Source organism: Culex quinquefasciatus, chromosome 1 (assembly GCF_015732765.1).
Source record: "Culex quinquefasciatus strain JHB chromosome 1, VPISU_Cqui_1.0_pri_paternal, whole genome shotgun sequence".
NCBI classification, from domain to species: domain Eukaryota; kingdom Metazoa; phylum Arthropoda; class Insecta; order Diptera; family Culicidae; genus Culex; species Culex quinquefasciatus.
Genome location: NC_051861.1, coordinates 34,267,641 through 34,283,117, shown reverse-complemented (window position 1 = coordinate 34,283,117; position 15,477 = coordinate 34,267,641). Strand labels below are relative to the sequence as shown.

General features: G+C 23.6%; 2 protein-coding genes across 3 annotated transcripts in view; one reads left to right on the top strand and one right to left on the bottom strand.

The window, feature by feature from the left end:
- The window catches only part of LOC6050345, a 260,769-nt gene that overhangs the window by 233,368 nt on the left and 11,924 nt on the right, over positions 1-15,477 (top strand). The gene's annotated exons all lie outside the window — the stretch shown is intronic.
- On the bottom strand, positions 835-10,985 carry LOC119765643. Of its 2 annotated transcripts, XR_005276872.1 has the most exons (3): positions 10,355-10,985; positions 9,881-10,294; positions 835-1,113 (listed from the first exon to the last, which is right to left on the bottom strand). XR_005276872.1 is itself a non-coding variant. In XM_038249920.1 (2 exons), exons 1-2 carry the CDS (start codon positions 10,437-10,439, stop codon positions 9,942-9,944), a joined length of 438 nt encoding a protein of 145 aa, XP_038105848.1. In that variant the 5' UTR covers positions 10,440-10,985; the 3' UTR covers positions 9,869-9,941. The 2 variants fall into 2 exon arrangements, 1 of the variants encoding a protein (XP_038105848.1); XM_038249920.1 differs by lacking the exon at positions 835-1,113 and having other exon boundaries at positions 9,869-10,294.

Genomic DNA, 15,477 nt, shown 5'->3' with positions numbered 1-15,477 from the left:
CTTTGCTTCCGATTTGCTCTAGAAATCGCAAATCTCGGTTTCCACCCGTCAGCAGGAAACATTGCTTCCAATATCGCAAACCAGTTTCCCCGATTTCGCAAACGTAACGCAGTAACGCCTAGCCCGGCAAAGCACGCAGCACGCAGCCACTTCAATATTTACCTTTTGAATTGACCGTTGCTGTTCGAAATTTGGATGGAAATAAGAAGAAGAAGAAGAAGAGTTCCCCGATTTTTATTTCTTTATTTTATTTCAAAAACAAACCAAACAATTTGCGCAAGTGGTTTACTACGGAGTTCTAGATCTATCGAGTTGTGTGTTGCTTTTGAAAGCTTTGTCAAAAACACGGACCAAGCGGTGGCGGTTCGAACGAGCCTATTCTCCTGATCTGGCAGACAAACCGGCTTCGATGTCCGTGATGCAGCTGGGAATTGCTGGGCCCCGTTGCCGCCGTTAGTACATTGCTTCCCGTGACGTGTGTTCGGTGCTAGCAGTAGAAGAAGGAGGCGTGGCCGCCGTACATTCTTTGATGCTCCTCTTGCTCTTCGAGATGAAGATGACGTCGGCGGTTTGCGTTTCGTGCAGCAGGGTGTGTGAATTTCGGTCGACAGCATCCGCCTTGTCCAGATCCTTCATGTACTCGGTGACGTCGGCGGCATGGCCACCCGGATAGAGGAGCTGCTGAGAACGGTGCAGCGTGCTCGGGCCGGCGATCATGTTGATTTCTGGGGCCGGATAAAGACTCGGTTCCATGGCATCGCGAAGCGCTTCGCGTTTCCCCTAAACGGATTCACGTACCGCTGGAAGTTCTCCTTGTTTTAGAGGTTATTTTTTTCCTCTTTGTGCCTTCGGGAAAGGTCCTGGTGCAGACGGAGCTCGATTAACTCTGGAGCATCTGGCGCCACATGATGCCCAAGCAGAGCGCCACCATCGCGATTCCAAATGCGACCTCCACCTCGAGGATCGACTTGAGCGGAGCGGCCTCCCAGAGAAGACCATCCACCTTGAACGGGTTCCCTCCTTTTGTACGCCCTGTTGGCGGGACAGAATCTACGCCAGCAGTCAGACTTGTTAAGACGTTTGCTGAACTCACGCTGCAATCGCTAAGGGAGGCTGCGAAAAAGAACACATAAAAAACAATTATCGTTTCTTGACTCTTGAAAATTATCAGAAATATAAATTTAAAAATCTCGATACCGTTTTTCTGAGTTTGAAAATAAAAATTCTAAAATTCTAAAATTCTAAAATTCTAAAATTCTAAAATTCTAAAATTCTAAAATTCTAAAATTCTAAAATTCTAAAATTCTAAAATTCTAAAATTCTAAAATTCTAAAATTCTAAAATTCTAAAATTCTAAAATTCTAAAATTCTAAAATTCTAAAATTCTAAAATTCTAAAATTCTAAATTCTAAAATTCTAAAATTCTAAAATTCTAAAATTCTAAAATTCTAAAATTCTAAAATTCTAAAATTCTAAAATTCTAAAATTCTAAAATTCTAAAATTCTAAAATTCTAAAATTCTAAAATTCTAAAATTCTAAAATTCTAAAATTCTAAAATTCTAAAATTCTAAAATTCTAAAATTCTAAAATTCTAAAATTCTAAAATTCTAAAATTCTAAAATTCTAAAATTCTAAAATTCTAAAATTCTAAAATTCTAAAATTCTAAAATTCTAAAATTCTAAAATTCTAAAATTCTAAAATTCTAAAATTCTAAAATTCAAATTCTAAAATTCTAAAATTCTAAAATTCTAAAATTCTAAAATTCTAAAATTCTAAAATTCTAAAATTCTAAAATTCTAAAATTCTAAAATTCTAAAATTCTAAAATTCTAAAATTCTAAAATTCTAAAATTCTAAAATTCTAAAATTCTAAAATTCTAAAATTCTAAAATTCTAAAATTCTAAAATTCTAAAATTCTAAAATTCTAAAATTCTAAAATTCTAAAATTCTAAAATTCTAAAATTCTAAAATTCTAAAATTCTAAAATTCTAAAATTCTAAAATTCTAAAATTCTAAAATTCTAAAATTCTAAAATTCTAAAATTCTAGAATTCTAAAATTCTAAAATTCTAAAATTCTAAAATTCTAAAATTCTAAAATTCTAAAATTCTAAAATTTCTAAAATTTCTAAAATTTCTAAAATTTCTAAAATTTCTAAAATTTCTAAAATTTCTAAAATATCTAAAATTTCTAAAATTTCTAAAATTTCTAAAATTTCTAAAATTTCTAAAATTTCTAAAATTTCTAAAATTTCTAAAATTTCTAAAATTTCTAAAATTTCTAAAATTTCTAAAATTTCTAAAATTTCTAAAATTTCTAAAATTTCTAAAATTTCTAAAATTTCTAAAATTTCTAAAATTTCTAAAATTTCTAAAATTTCTAAAATTTCTAAAATTTCTAAAATTTCTAAAATTTCTAAAATTTCTAAAATTTCTAAAATTTCTAAAATTTCTAAAATTTCTAAAATTTCTAAAATTTCTAAAATTTCTAAAATTTCTAAAATTTCTAAATTTCTAAAATTTCTAAAATTTCTAAAATTTCTAAAATTTCTAAAATTTCTAAAATTTCTAAAATTTCTAAAATTTCTAAAATTTCTAAAATTTCTAAAATTTCTAAAATTTCTAAAATTTCTAAAATTTCTGAAATTTCTAAAATTTCTAAAATTTCTAAAATTTCTAAAATTTCTAAAATTTTTAAAATTTCTAAAATTTTCTAAAATTTTTAAAATTTTCTAAAATTTCTAAAATTTCTAAAAATTCTAAAATTTCTAAAATTTCTAAAATTTCTAAAATTTCTAAAATTTTTAAAATTTCTAGAATTTCTAAAATTTCTAAAATTTCTAAAATTTCTAAAATTTCTAAAATTTCTAAAATTTCTAAAATTTCTAAAATTTCTAAAATTTCTAAAATTTCTAAAATTTCTAAAATTTCTAAAATTTCTAAAATTTCTAAAATTTCTAAAATTTCTAAAATTTCTAAAATTTCTAAAATTTCTAAAATTTCAAAAATTTCTAAAATTTCTAAAATTTCTAAAATTTCTAAAATTTCTAAAATTTCTAAAATTTCTAAAATTTCTAAAATTTCTAAAATTTCTAAAATTTCTAAAATTTCTAAAATTTCTAAAATTTCTAAAATTTCTAAAATTTCTAAAATTTCTAAAATTTCTAAAATTTCTAAAATTTCTAAAATTTCTAAATTTTTAAAATTTCTAAAATTTCTAAAATTTCTAAAATTTCTAAAATTTCTAAAATTTCTAAAATTTCTAAAATTTCTAAAATTTCTAAAATTTCTAAAATTTCTAAAATTTCTAAAATTTCTAAAATTTCTAAAATTTCTAAAATTTCTAAAATTTCTAAAATTTTTAAAATTTCTAAAATTTTTAAAATTTCTAAAATTTCTAAAATTTCTTAAATTTCTAAAATTTCTAAAATTTCTTAAATTTCTAAAATTTCTAAAATTTCTAAAATTTCTAAAATTTCTAAAATTTCTAAAATTTCTAAAATTTCTAAAATTTCTAAAATTTTTAAAATTTCAGAAATTTCTAAAATTTCTAAAATTTCTAAAATTTCTAAAATTTCTAAAATTTTTAAAAATTTCTAAAATTTGTAAAATTTCTAAAATTTCTTAAATTTCTTAAATTTCTTAATTTTCTTAAATTTCTTAAATTTCTTAAATTTCTTAAATTTCTTAAATTTCTTAAATTTCTTAAATTTCTTAAATTTCTTAAATTTCTTAAATTTCTTAAATTTCTTAAATTTCTTAAATTTCTTAAATTTCTTAAATTTCTTAAATTTCTTAAATTTCTTAAATTTCTTAAATTTCTTAAATTTCTTAAATTTCTTAAATTTCTTAAATTTCTTAAATTTCTTAAATTTCTTAAATTTCTTAAATTTCTTAAATTTCTTAAATTTCTTAAATTTCTTAAATTTCTTAAATTTCTTAAATTTCTTAAATTTCATAAATTTCTTAAATTTCTTAAATTTCTTAAATTTCTTAAATTTCTTAAATTTCTTAAATTTCTTAAATTTCTTAAATTTCTTAAATTTCTTAAATTTCTAAAATTTCTAAAATTTCTTAAATTTCTTAAATTTCTAAAATTTCTAAAATTTCTTAAATTTCTAAAATTTCTAAAATTTCTAAAATTTCTAAAATTTCTAAAATTTCTAAAATTTCTAAAATTTCTAAAATTTTAAAATTTCTAAAATTTCTAAAATTTCTAAAATTTCTAAAATTTCTAAAATTTCTAAAATTTCTAAAATTTTTAAAATTTCTAGAATTTTCTAAAATTTCTAAAATTTTCTAAAATTTCTAAAATTTTCTAAAATTTCTAAAATTTTCTAAAAATTCTAAAATTTCTAAAATTTCTAAAATTTCTAAAATTTCTAAAATTTCTAAAATTTCTAAAATTTCTAAAATTTCTAAAATTTCTAAAATTTCTTAAATTTCTAAAATTTCTTAAATTTCTAAAATTTCTAAAATTTTTAAAATATCTAAAATTTCTAAAATTTCTAAAATTTCTAAAAATTTTAAAAATTTCTAAAATTTGTAAAATTTCTTAAATTTCTTAAGTTTCTTAAATTTCTTAAATTTCTTAAATTTCTTAAATTTCTAAAATTTCTTAAATTTCTTAAATTTCTTAAATTTCTTAAATTTCTTAAATTTCTTAAATTTCTTAAATTTCTTAAATTTCTTAAATTTCTTAAATTTCTTAAATTTCTTAAATTTCTTAAATTTCTTAAATTTCTTAAATTTTTTAAATTTCTTAAATTTCTTAAATTTCTTAAATTTCTTAAATTTCTTAAATTTCTTAAAATTCTTAAATTTCTTAAATTTCTTAAATTTCTTAAATTTCTTAAATTTCTTAAATTTCTTAAATTTCTTAAATTTCTTAAATTTCTTAAATTTCTTAAATTTCTTAAATTTCTTAAATTTCTTAAATTTCTTAAATTTCTTAAATTTCTTAAATTTCTTAAATTTCTTAAATTTCTTAAATTTCTTAAATTTCTTAAATTTCTTAAATTTCTTAAATTTCTTAAATTTCTTAAATTTCTTAAATTTCTTAAATTTCTTAAATTTCTTAAATTTCTTAAATTTCTAAAATTTCTAAAATTTCTAAAATTTCTTAAATTTCTAAAATTTCTTAAATTTCTAAAATTTCTAAAATTTTAAAATATCTAAAATTTCTAAAATTTCTAAAATTTCTAAAATTTTAAAATTTCTAAAATTTGTAAAATTTTAAATTTCTTAAGTTTCTTAAATTTCTTAAATTTCTTAAATTTCTTAAATTTCTAAAATTTCTTAAATTTCTTAAATTTCTTAAATTTCTTAAATTTCTTAAATTTCTTAAATTTCTTAAATTTCTTAAATTTCTTAAATTTCTTAAATTTCTTAAATTTCTTAAATTTCTTAAATTTTTAAATTTCTTAAATTTCTTAAATTTCTTAAATTTCTTAAATTTCTTAAATTTCTTAAATTTCTTAAATTTCTTAAATTTCTTAAATTTCTTAAATTTCTTAAATTTCTTAAATTTCTTAAATTTCTTAAATTTCTTAAATTTCTTAAATTTCTTAAATTTCTTAAATTTCTTAAATTTCTTAAATTTCTTAAATTTCTTAAATTTCTAAAATTTTTAAAAATTTCTAAAATTTGTAAAATTTCTAAAATTTCTTAAATTTCTTAAATTTCTTAATTTTCTTAAATTTCTTAAATTTCTTAAATTTCTTAAATTTCTAAAATTTCTAAAATTTCTAAAATTTCTAAAATTTTTAAAAATTTCTAAAATTTGTAAAATTTCTAAAATTTCTTAAATTTCTTAAATTTCTTAATTTTCTTAAATTTCTTAAATTTCTTAAATTTCTTAAATTTCTTAAATTTCTTAAATTTCTTAAATTTCTTAAATTTCTTAAATTTCTTAAATTTCTTAAATTTCTTAAATTTCTTAAATTTCTTAAATTTCTTAAATTTCTTAAATTTCTTAAATTTCTTAAATTTCTTAAATTTCTTAAATTTCTTAAATTTCTTAAATTTCTTAAATTTCTTAAATTTCTTAAATTTCTTAAATTTCTTAAATTTCTTAAATTTCTTAAATTTCTTAAATTTCTTAAATTTCTTAAATTTCTTAAATTTCTTAAATTTCTTAAATTTCTTAAATTTCATAAATTTCTTAAATTTCTTAAATTTCTTAAATTTCTTAAATTTCTTAAATTTCTTAAATTTCTTAAATTTCTTAAATTTCTTAAATTTCTAAAATTTCTAAAATTTCTTAAATTTCTTAAATTTCTAAAATTTCTAAAATTTCTTAAATTTCTAAAATTTCTAAAATTTCTAAAATTTCTAAAATTTCTAAAATTTCTAAAATTTCTAAAATTTCTAAAATTTTAAAATTTCTAAAATTTCTAAAATTTCTAAAATTTCTAAAATTTCTAAAATTTCTAAAATTTTTAAAATTTCTAGAATTTTCTAAAATTTCTAAAATTTTCTAAAATTTCTAAAATTTTCTAAAATTTCTAAAATTTTCTAAAAATTCTAAAATTTCTAAAATTTCTAAAATTTCTAAAATTTCTAAAATTTCTAAAATTTCTAAAATTTCTAAAATTTCTAAAATTTCTAAAATTTCTAAAATTTCTAAAATTTCTAAAATTTCTTAAATTTCTAAAATTTCTTAAATTTCTAAAATTTCTAAAATTTTTAAAATATCTAAAATTTCTAAAATTTCTAAAATTTCTAAAAATTTTAAAAATTTCTAAAATTTGTAAAATTTCTTAAATTTCTTAAGTTTCTTAAATTTCTTAAATTTCTTAAATTTCTTAAATTTCTAAAATTTCTTAAATTTCTTAAATTTCTTAAATTTCTTAAATTTCTTAAATTTCTTAAATTTCTTAAATTTCTTAAATTTCTTAAATTTCTTAAATTTCTTAAATTTCTTAAATTTCTTAAATTTTTAAATTTCTTAAATTTCTTAAATTTCTTAAATTTCTTAAATTTCTTAAATTTCTTAAATTTCTTAAATTTCTTAAATTTCTTAAATTTCTTAAATTTCTTAAATTCTTAAATTTCTTAAATTTCTTAAATTTCTTAAATTTCTTAAATTTCTTAAATTTCTTAAATTTCTTAAATTTCTTAAATTTCTTAAATTTCTAAAATTTCTTAAATTTCTTAAATTTCTTAAATTTCTTAAATTTCTTAAATTTCTTAAATTTCTTAAATTTCTTAAATTTCTTAAATTTCTTAAATTTCTTAAATTTCTTAAATTTCTTAAATTTCTTAAATTTCTTAAATTTCTTAAATTTCTTAAATTTCTTAAATTTCTTAAATTTCTAAAATTTCTAAAATTTCTAAAATTTCTTAAATTTCTAAAATTTCTTAAATTTCTAAAATTTCTAAAATTTTTAAAATATCTAAAATTTCTAAAATTTCTAAAATTTCTAAAAATTTTAAAAATTTCTAAAATTTGTAAAATTTCTTAAATTTCTTAAGTTTCTTAAATTTCTTAAATTTCTTAAATTTCTTAAATTTCTAAAATTTCTTAAATTTCTTAAATTTCTTAAATTTCTTAAATTTCTTAAATTTCTTAAATTTCTTAAATTTCTTAAATTTCTTAAATTTCTTAAATTTCTTAAATTTCTTAAATTTCTTAAATTTTTAAATTTCTTAAATTTCTTAAATTTCTTAAATTTCTTAAATTTCTTAAATTTCTTAAATTTCTTAAATTTCTTAAATTTCTTAAATTTCTTAAATTTCTTAAATTTCTTAAATTTCTTAAATTTCTTAAATTTCTTAAATTTCTTAAATTTCTTAAATTTCTTAAATTTCTAAAATTTCTTAAATTTCTTAAATTTCTTAAATTTCTTAAATTTCTTAAATTTCTTAAATTTCTTAAATTTCTTAAATTTCTTAAATTTCTTAAATTTCTTAAATTTCTTAAATTTCTTAAATTTCTTAAATTTCTTAAATTTCTTAAATTTCTTAAATTTCTTAAATTTCTTAAATTTCTTAAATTTCTTAAATTTCTTAAATTTCTTAAATTTCTTAAATTTCTTAAATTTCTTAAATTTTTAAATTTCTTAAATTTCTTAAATTTCTTAAATTTCTTAAATTTCTTAAATTTCTTAAATTTCTTAAATTTCTTAAATTTCTTAAATTTCTTAAATTTCTTAAATTTCTTAAATTTCTTAAATTTCTTAAATTTCTTAAATTTCTTAAATTTCTTAAATTTCTTAAATTTCTTAAATTTCTTAAATTTCTTAAATTTCTTAAATTTCTTAAATTTCTTAAATTTCTTAAATTTCTTAAATTTCTTAAATTTCTTAAATTTCTTAAATTTCTTAAATTTCTTAAATTTCTTAAATTTCTTAAATTTCTTAAATTTCTTAAATTTCTTAAATTTCTTAAATTTCTTAAATTTCTTAAATTTCTTAAATTTCTTAAATTTCTTAAATTTCTTAAATTTCTTAAATTTCTTAAATTTCTTAAATTTCTTAAATTTCTTAAATTTCTTAAATTTCTTAAATTTCTTAAATTTCTTAAATTTCTTAAATTTCTTAAATTTCTTAAATTTCTTAAATTTCTTAAATTTCTTAAATTTCTTAAATTTCTTAAATTTCTTAAATTTCTTAAATTTCTTAAATTTCTTAAATTTCTTAAATTTCTTAAATTTCTTAAATTTCTTAAATTTCTTAAATTTCTTAAATTTCTTAAATTTCTTAAATTTCTTAAATTTCTTAAATTTCTTAAATTTCTTAAATTTCTTAAATTTCTTAAATTTCTTAAATTTCTTAAATTTCTTAAATTTCTTAAATTTCTTAAATTTCTTAAATTTCTTAAATTTCTTAAATTTCTTAAATTTCTTAAATTTCTTAAATTTCTTAAATTTCTTAAATTTCTTAAATTTCTTAAATTTCTTAAATTTCTTAAATTTCTTAAATTTCTTAAATTTCTTAAATTTCTCAAATTTCTTAAATTTCTTAAATTTCTTAAATTTCTTTAATTTCTTTAATTTCTTTAACTTCTTTAATTTCTTAAATTTCTTTAATTTCTTAATTTTTTTCAATTTCTAAAATTTCTTAAATTTCTGAAAATTTATTAAATTTCTTAATTTTTTTAAATTTCTTACTTTTTTTAATTTCTTAAATTTCTCATTTTTTAAAATTTCTTAAATTGATTAAAGTGCTTAAATTTCTTTAAATTCTTGTTTTCCTAATTATTTTTTGAGTTTCGCAGATTTCTCAATTTTTTAAGGTTTTCTAAATTTCAGATTTTTTTTTATATTTTTTTTATTTAATTTTTATATTCATATTATATTTTAATGCCTTTTTTTCTATGTATATTTTTTAAATTTCAAGATTTTTAATCTTTTCTTTAAATTTCTATAAAAAAACTAAATTTCTGATAAATTTAAATCATTTTTTTTTGATAATTTCTATAATTTGATGCCTAAGCTTGTTGGAATTTCTATCCAGTTAGCATAAGAGAGCACAGGGGCATCGAGTTGTATAAATGTGTATAATCAATTCGCTTTGTTGTTGTATTTTAACATTTTTTTTACTGCAGCCCAGTTATCGAGGGCACAGCTTAAAAACAGTCCACTTCAACAACTTCCAGTTTCATAACAAGTACTGTATCTTTGAACTAAAAAAAAACAACTGATTCTGTAATTATTTTCATAAGGTCATTGTTCTTTTTTTGTGTTTGTGTTAAAATTTAAAGTTAAGTGATAATTATTAGTTTTAAGTGCAAAATAAATCCAAAATAAAAATAAATAAATCAAATTAAAAAATTCTGGAAGATAAAATTAAAAATAAGTTTTTTTAAAAAATTGAATCTTTGTAATGCTGAAACTTTGGAATGTAGCAAATTATTTTGGGTCGTGTTATTTTCTTACTTGACGTGATAGGTATCTCTCCACCGGTTTCGTGAAACACACGCATGGATTTAGCGGTCACTTATTGGAACTTGGACATACCGAAGCACGCAATCTCGCCATCACTGGACAATCCGTTCCATGTTGGAGCCAATGGTTCATCTTTTTGGGTTCCTGCCCTTGACGTGCTCGACGCGTTTCTGTCCCGCAGTTCACAATCTCCGACGTGAGTCATCTGTTTGACTTGCGAGTCGTTTGTTGATCTTCGAGGCATCTGTATCCAAGGTTCAGCAGGTTTTTGTGTTTGCCTAAAGTCCGTTCCTACTCCCGTATTCTGAATGTTTTTCGCTCTGGTCGTCCCGGTGCTGGTCGTCGTGTGTTTTTGGCTCCGGCACCAGCCGATGCTTGTTTTGGCCTCCTTCTGGTGGAAATCATCTGCGAAAACAAGGAGATTTAGATATTTTTCAAGCAGTTAAAAGGTGAAATGTCGTGTACCGCGGCAGTAGTAATTCACAGGACGTTGTTCTTTCCAAAATCCATCCGGCTTGTGGAGCTGTTTGAGAAGGTTGTAGTTCGGCATTTGGCCGAGCGCTCAGGGGGCGCAAACGCACAAAACAAGTCGAATTTTATTCGAGGTTGCGCGGCCAAAATCACACAGATGGAGGAGGAACAGGAAGCTAGGCCAGGCTGAAGAGAATGGAGCACTTTCCGCGAAAAAACTTCCGCCTTGGAGGATTCCTTACAGCTTCCGGCAGCTCCTACACGTCATCGTCATTCCAGCTTCTTGAGCTGGCTCAGTCTCTGGAAAGATGATGCTCGGCAGCATGACCGTAATCTGCTTCGTCGGTCTGGATTATTTTGACTTTTCGATGCCGGAAATCGTGTTATCGCCGATCGGCGACAGCTGCAGCTTTCTTATCATCCACGACCGATTTCGTGTAGACAATCTTCTTCTTGCGACGGGCCGGATTGGGCATCAGATCGCCGACGGGGCTTGGCTCGGCCGGATACAAATCACACTCCCGATTTTCAGACAAAAAGAAAATGACTGCGGTGCAGCAAAAACAAACACCGACGAAATGGTTATGTTCGCTATTTCTGTTTGTTTATTTTTGCGCGAGCGGCTGATTTTGACAGCGTAACGCATTGGCTGCGTCGGACGGCACAGAAATTGGCTCCGTAAACATGGTGTTTGCGATTTTGCAAACATTTTGTTTCAAGAGCGAAAACATTTCTTCCAAAATCGCAAACATTTTTCATGATTTCGAAAACATCCAATGTTTTTGAATTCATCGCGAAAATTTTTCGGATCCGCCGGCCGGATTTTGTTCCGTGTGGGTTTTCAACAAAAAAATCAAATTGGCCGTTCATCGGGTACCCGGGAACCGGTTCCAGGTTACCCGGAAGTGGCCACTAACACTCCAGAGTGGTTCTGGCAATCGTGTATTGTGTTTAAAGTAAGTTTTATGGATCAATTTCAACTATCATGAGAGTATTGGTATCACATATTCGTGAAAAACAGTAAAATATGAACTTTTCGGATATTCCGGATTTCCGGAACCGGTAGGTCACCTGGCCCTGATATTAATATTTGTGGTCAAAGTACAGGTATGTATCTGTCGAATGCAATTCAAAGCATCCTGATTGGTTGAAGTTTGCCGGAGATACAGGTCGTCAAATTTGGGGTCTCAAAAAGGCCTTTTTTCGGTTGTAGCCGATTCCTGGAGGCCACAGTGACCAAATCCGGGTTTTTAGGTCAGTTTCGTAAAGAAGACGTTCTAAGCTTTCAATTGTGACCTAAAGAACCGGAATCGGTCAAAAACTGGATTTTTGACGATTTTTTAAAGTTTGGGGTCGAAAAGGACCCCAATACCTTATGTGTGATTTTATTTAATACCAAGGGAAGGTTAAAAGGAGGCGAGCGATGCTTCTTGAATTTTCACCTATGACGAAGCTTTATGAATGATCGTGCGCCTCCATCAAAATATATGAAAAAACTTAAAATTGGATGAAAAGCTAATATCCACAGGTAAATTATTTTCTAGGTCACGGATATTTCAAAAGGACCTTTAAGCTACCTTTCGATAGAAATTTTTTAAGGTGCTTTGATTTGCAAAGAAAATCACCTTCCGTCATATTGGTGTAGAGGTGTAGACATACAGTATGAGAAAATTCTTACCGGTTGAATAATACTTAATTTTGATTTTTTTTTTTCATAATATTTTAAAAATAAAACTTTTATGGTACTAAAAGCTTGAGACTTGTTCAACGATTATTTGCAACAATATCAAAAAAGTTTGTCAAGGATCAACATTATCAGATGTTAGTAGAGAAATAGTGAAATTAATATAATAAATATATTTAACATATTCAATGATTATTTTAAAATAAGTTGCAACTTTTTTGTCAGTTTCAATTATTTTAAATGCAACTCTTGATTTGTTTGTACTTAGTTATAAACAAAATGCGCGTGTTGAGTTCTTAGTAACAGATTTGTTATTTGTTGGAAGAGTTATACTGTCAGTGACTTTTTTCCGATTTCCAAAACAGCGATTATTATTTTTTATCTTTTTATGTACATCGTAACTTTTTTCCTGAAAAATGATTTACTTTGAACCTCTAAGACTTTCGCTATCGGTGCAAAAGATGACTAACATGTAAGGTCATCGCTGAAATTTTAAAGTTATCGCAGTTTTAGTGAAAAAAGTTTGATTTTTTGCCGATTTCGTTATTTTCCTGTTCCTACGCGTGGCGCGTCGAAAAACTAAGTTTTTATTATCAAAAAAACATATCTCGGAAACGTACGGTTCGACATCGTCAATTTTTTGAAATGTATTGTGAAATTTTCCGAGGAATCCGATAAAAATATCAGACATCGGTTCTTTGGTCCAGATATGGTCAAAACGCCATTTTAAGTTTTCATACGACGTTTTCAAATGTCAAGCTAGATTTTTGAAACTTCTTACTATTTTTCTCAAATAGACAAACTATTCACCTTTCTTTTGCGTCTAGGACAGCTAAAATCGGATGAAATGACGCGGAGATATGATTTTTTGAAGAAAGTGGTTTTTGCGAAAACTGAAAAATCGAACCGACCTAGCACGATATAGGTCACCCTAATGGCAAAGTAAGAAATACGGGTCTAATTATTTGACCAAGAAACCCCCAGAAAAATTTTGAGCCCGATCGGAGAACTTTTTTTCGGTTTAGGCTCTTTTCAAATGGAATTGCTGCTATATTAAAATCTAATTTCAACTAAAATTTTAAATCGACAAACTAATTTTGCTATAATTTAAAAGTTAATAATTTGTTAATCGTACCAGACTAAAATTCAAACTGACAAGAGACAGATCGAAAAAAATGCACCCAAATCTGTTGTAAAACTTTTCAAACTAGAAGGATGACCCTTTTCTGAGAAAAAAAAGAAGTGAGTTAACTACATTTTTATGTTGTGAACTGTCTTCCTGGGGGAAAATTCACCACCACCACCGCTAAAGACCTACATTACCGTTTCATCTATCTAACAGAAACCGCCCCAAAAAATTCTAAAAGCAAGGATCTTTACTGAGTAATGGTTGAAAAATTTGCTCTTTAGTTTTTCGCCTCGTACAACTTCCCCCTCCGCCTTCAAATAAAAAAAAAATCAACAGAAAGGGCAGCAGCATCAGGTTGAGGAAATCTTTTCTGGCTGACAAATGGAGCGATGTTCATCGGAGTATTTCTTTTCGGTTTTTTTCTTGCCCTGTAGGTCACTTTATCCGATAAGTCACGGGAAATTGGGAATGACTTTCGAAAAAAAAAAACATTAAGCTTGCTTGAAAAAGTGACATCATTATGAAAACATCTTGCAAAAGGGAACCGAGGGAAACGATCGAGAGCCGAATAGATTTAAATGATTTTTATCCGCTTTATGTTGAGTTTTAATTTTTGGTTAACTTTTAACTGTTTATTGAATATTATCATAATAAGACCCCGTTCAAGTTTCCAAAAACTAAAGTTAAATTAGATCTTCCACGCTAACGTCAAACAAGTTTCAGTAGAAACCGACCTGACAGCTGTCAAACAGGCAGTCTGACAGGTGTCATTTAAAAGCTCAAAACCAACACAAACTGGCGACTTCAACTTAAAATATTTCGTCTCGTGTTCAAACTCGCGCAAGTTGTTTGCACAGGCTGGGTAAAGTTGACGCCAAGGGTTTCCAGCAAGGCCTCAGACTGGCAAGTAATTAATAATTACTTTGATTTTTAGCTGGTAATTAGCTAATTCATTAATTACTTAGTAATTCTTGGTAATTAGAGTAATTTAAAGTAATTTATTGGTAATTAAAGTAATTTTTGAGCAATTAAAGTAATTGATTTTTTTTAAATTGTACTTCTTCAACGAAACTATTTACTTTACATAAATAATCTATTATAACAGTATTTTATTAATTTCAAATAAGAGTGAAACACAAATATTAAAAAATCCTGATTCTGTATGTAGAGTGATGATAAATTTTTTATGCTTTTCCTTCTAATAGGCAGTCAAATTTATTTGAAGTTTAAGTGGATCAAATATTTAAAACCAAAAGGTACTTAATTTTCATTGACAAAAAAAAATTACAAGTGATAGCCAATTAAAAATCAATAAAAATAAAAATATGTTTTTTTTTAATATTTTTTCATCATCTGCAGAAATTGACAGTCCTGTAATATCTCTCTATTAAGAGCTAAGATATTTTCCCGCAAATTTTCCAAATATTTCTGAGACAAATGTTTCAATGTTAAAAATCAAACTCAGTGAAATTAAAATCGACTAAAATTCAAATGCAGAAATTTAATCCAATGTAAATGTCACATTCCACAATAGCCGTATTTTCAGTAACAGATTTTATTAATTTGCTTGAGATAAAAAAAATGCAAAGTAATGTCAAACTTAACGTTATTTTGATGAGTTTCACAATTTTCAAGAAGAGCCGCTGCAAAGATTCATCAAAGTTTGTGTTTGGCTCGGAAAATCAGAGGGCCTTTTTTTCAAACAACTTCTATATTTTAATGGCATTCGACTTCCAATAAACTGAAAATATTATTAAAGTTCATTTATTGCTTTTATGACAAACACGACTTCAAAAAACGTAAGTCAACTTAAATAATCTTCTTTTGCAATTGATTGATAAGGGTTCGGTTGATTGAAACGTGAAACATAATGGATTTTAGAATCAGATAATGAACAGGTTAAATTGGCCATGAAACAATTATTATTGTTCATATCTAGAGTTTTTTCTGAAAAGCTCCTATAAGCTATTGTGTTTTTTATGTTTATAGGACCTATAAAAAAAAACTCTAGATATCAATTGAGCTACTTATTTTTTTACTGGAAAATGATATAATTAAATATAAATGTCAATTCTATAATAAAATAAAACAATTTCCAATTTCAAAAAAATTAACTCGCTGTAGGATATCATGTAAACATCACTCAAAGTTTCAGCGCCCTCTAGTTGGGGGCATTTTTACGGTTGATCGCCTATAGCTATTTTCAATAAAAATTATACGCGAAATTCTCAATATGTAGATTGGTACAAAAAAAAGTAGCATAATTTTTAAAAGAGCTGTCGAATGAGCTATTTATAAATAATT

Bases quoted from the DNA above. Each gene is read 5' to 3' on its own strand.
- LOC119765643 (XM_038249920.1), bottom strand. From the start codon at position 10,439: ATGCCGAACTACAACCTTCTCAAACAGCTCCACAAGCCGGATGGATTT. The intron at 10,295-10,354 runs GTACACGACATT...TTGTTTTCGCAG, and splicing joins TGTGAATTACTACTGCCGCG to ATGATTTCCACCAGAAGGAG.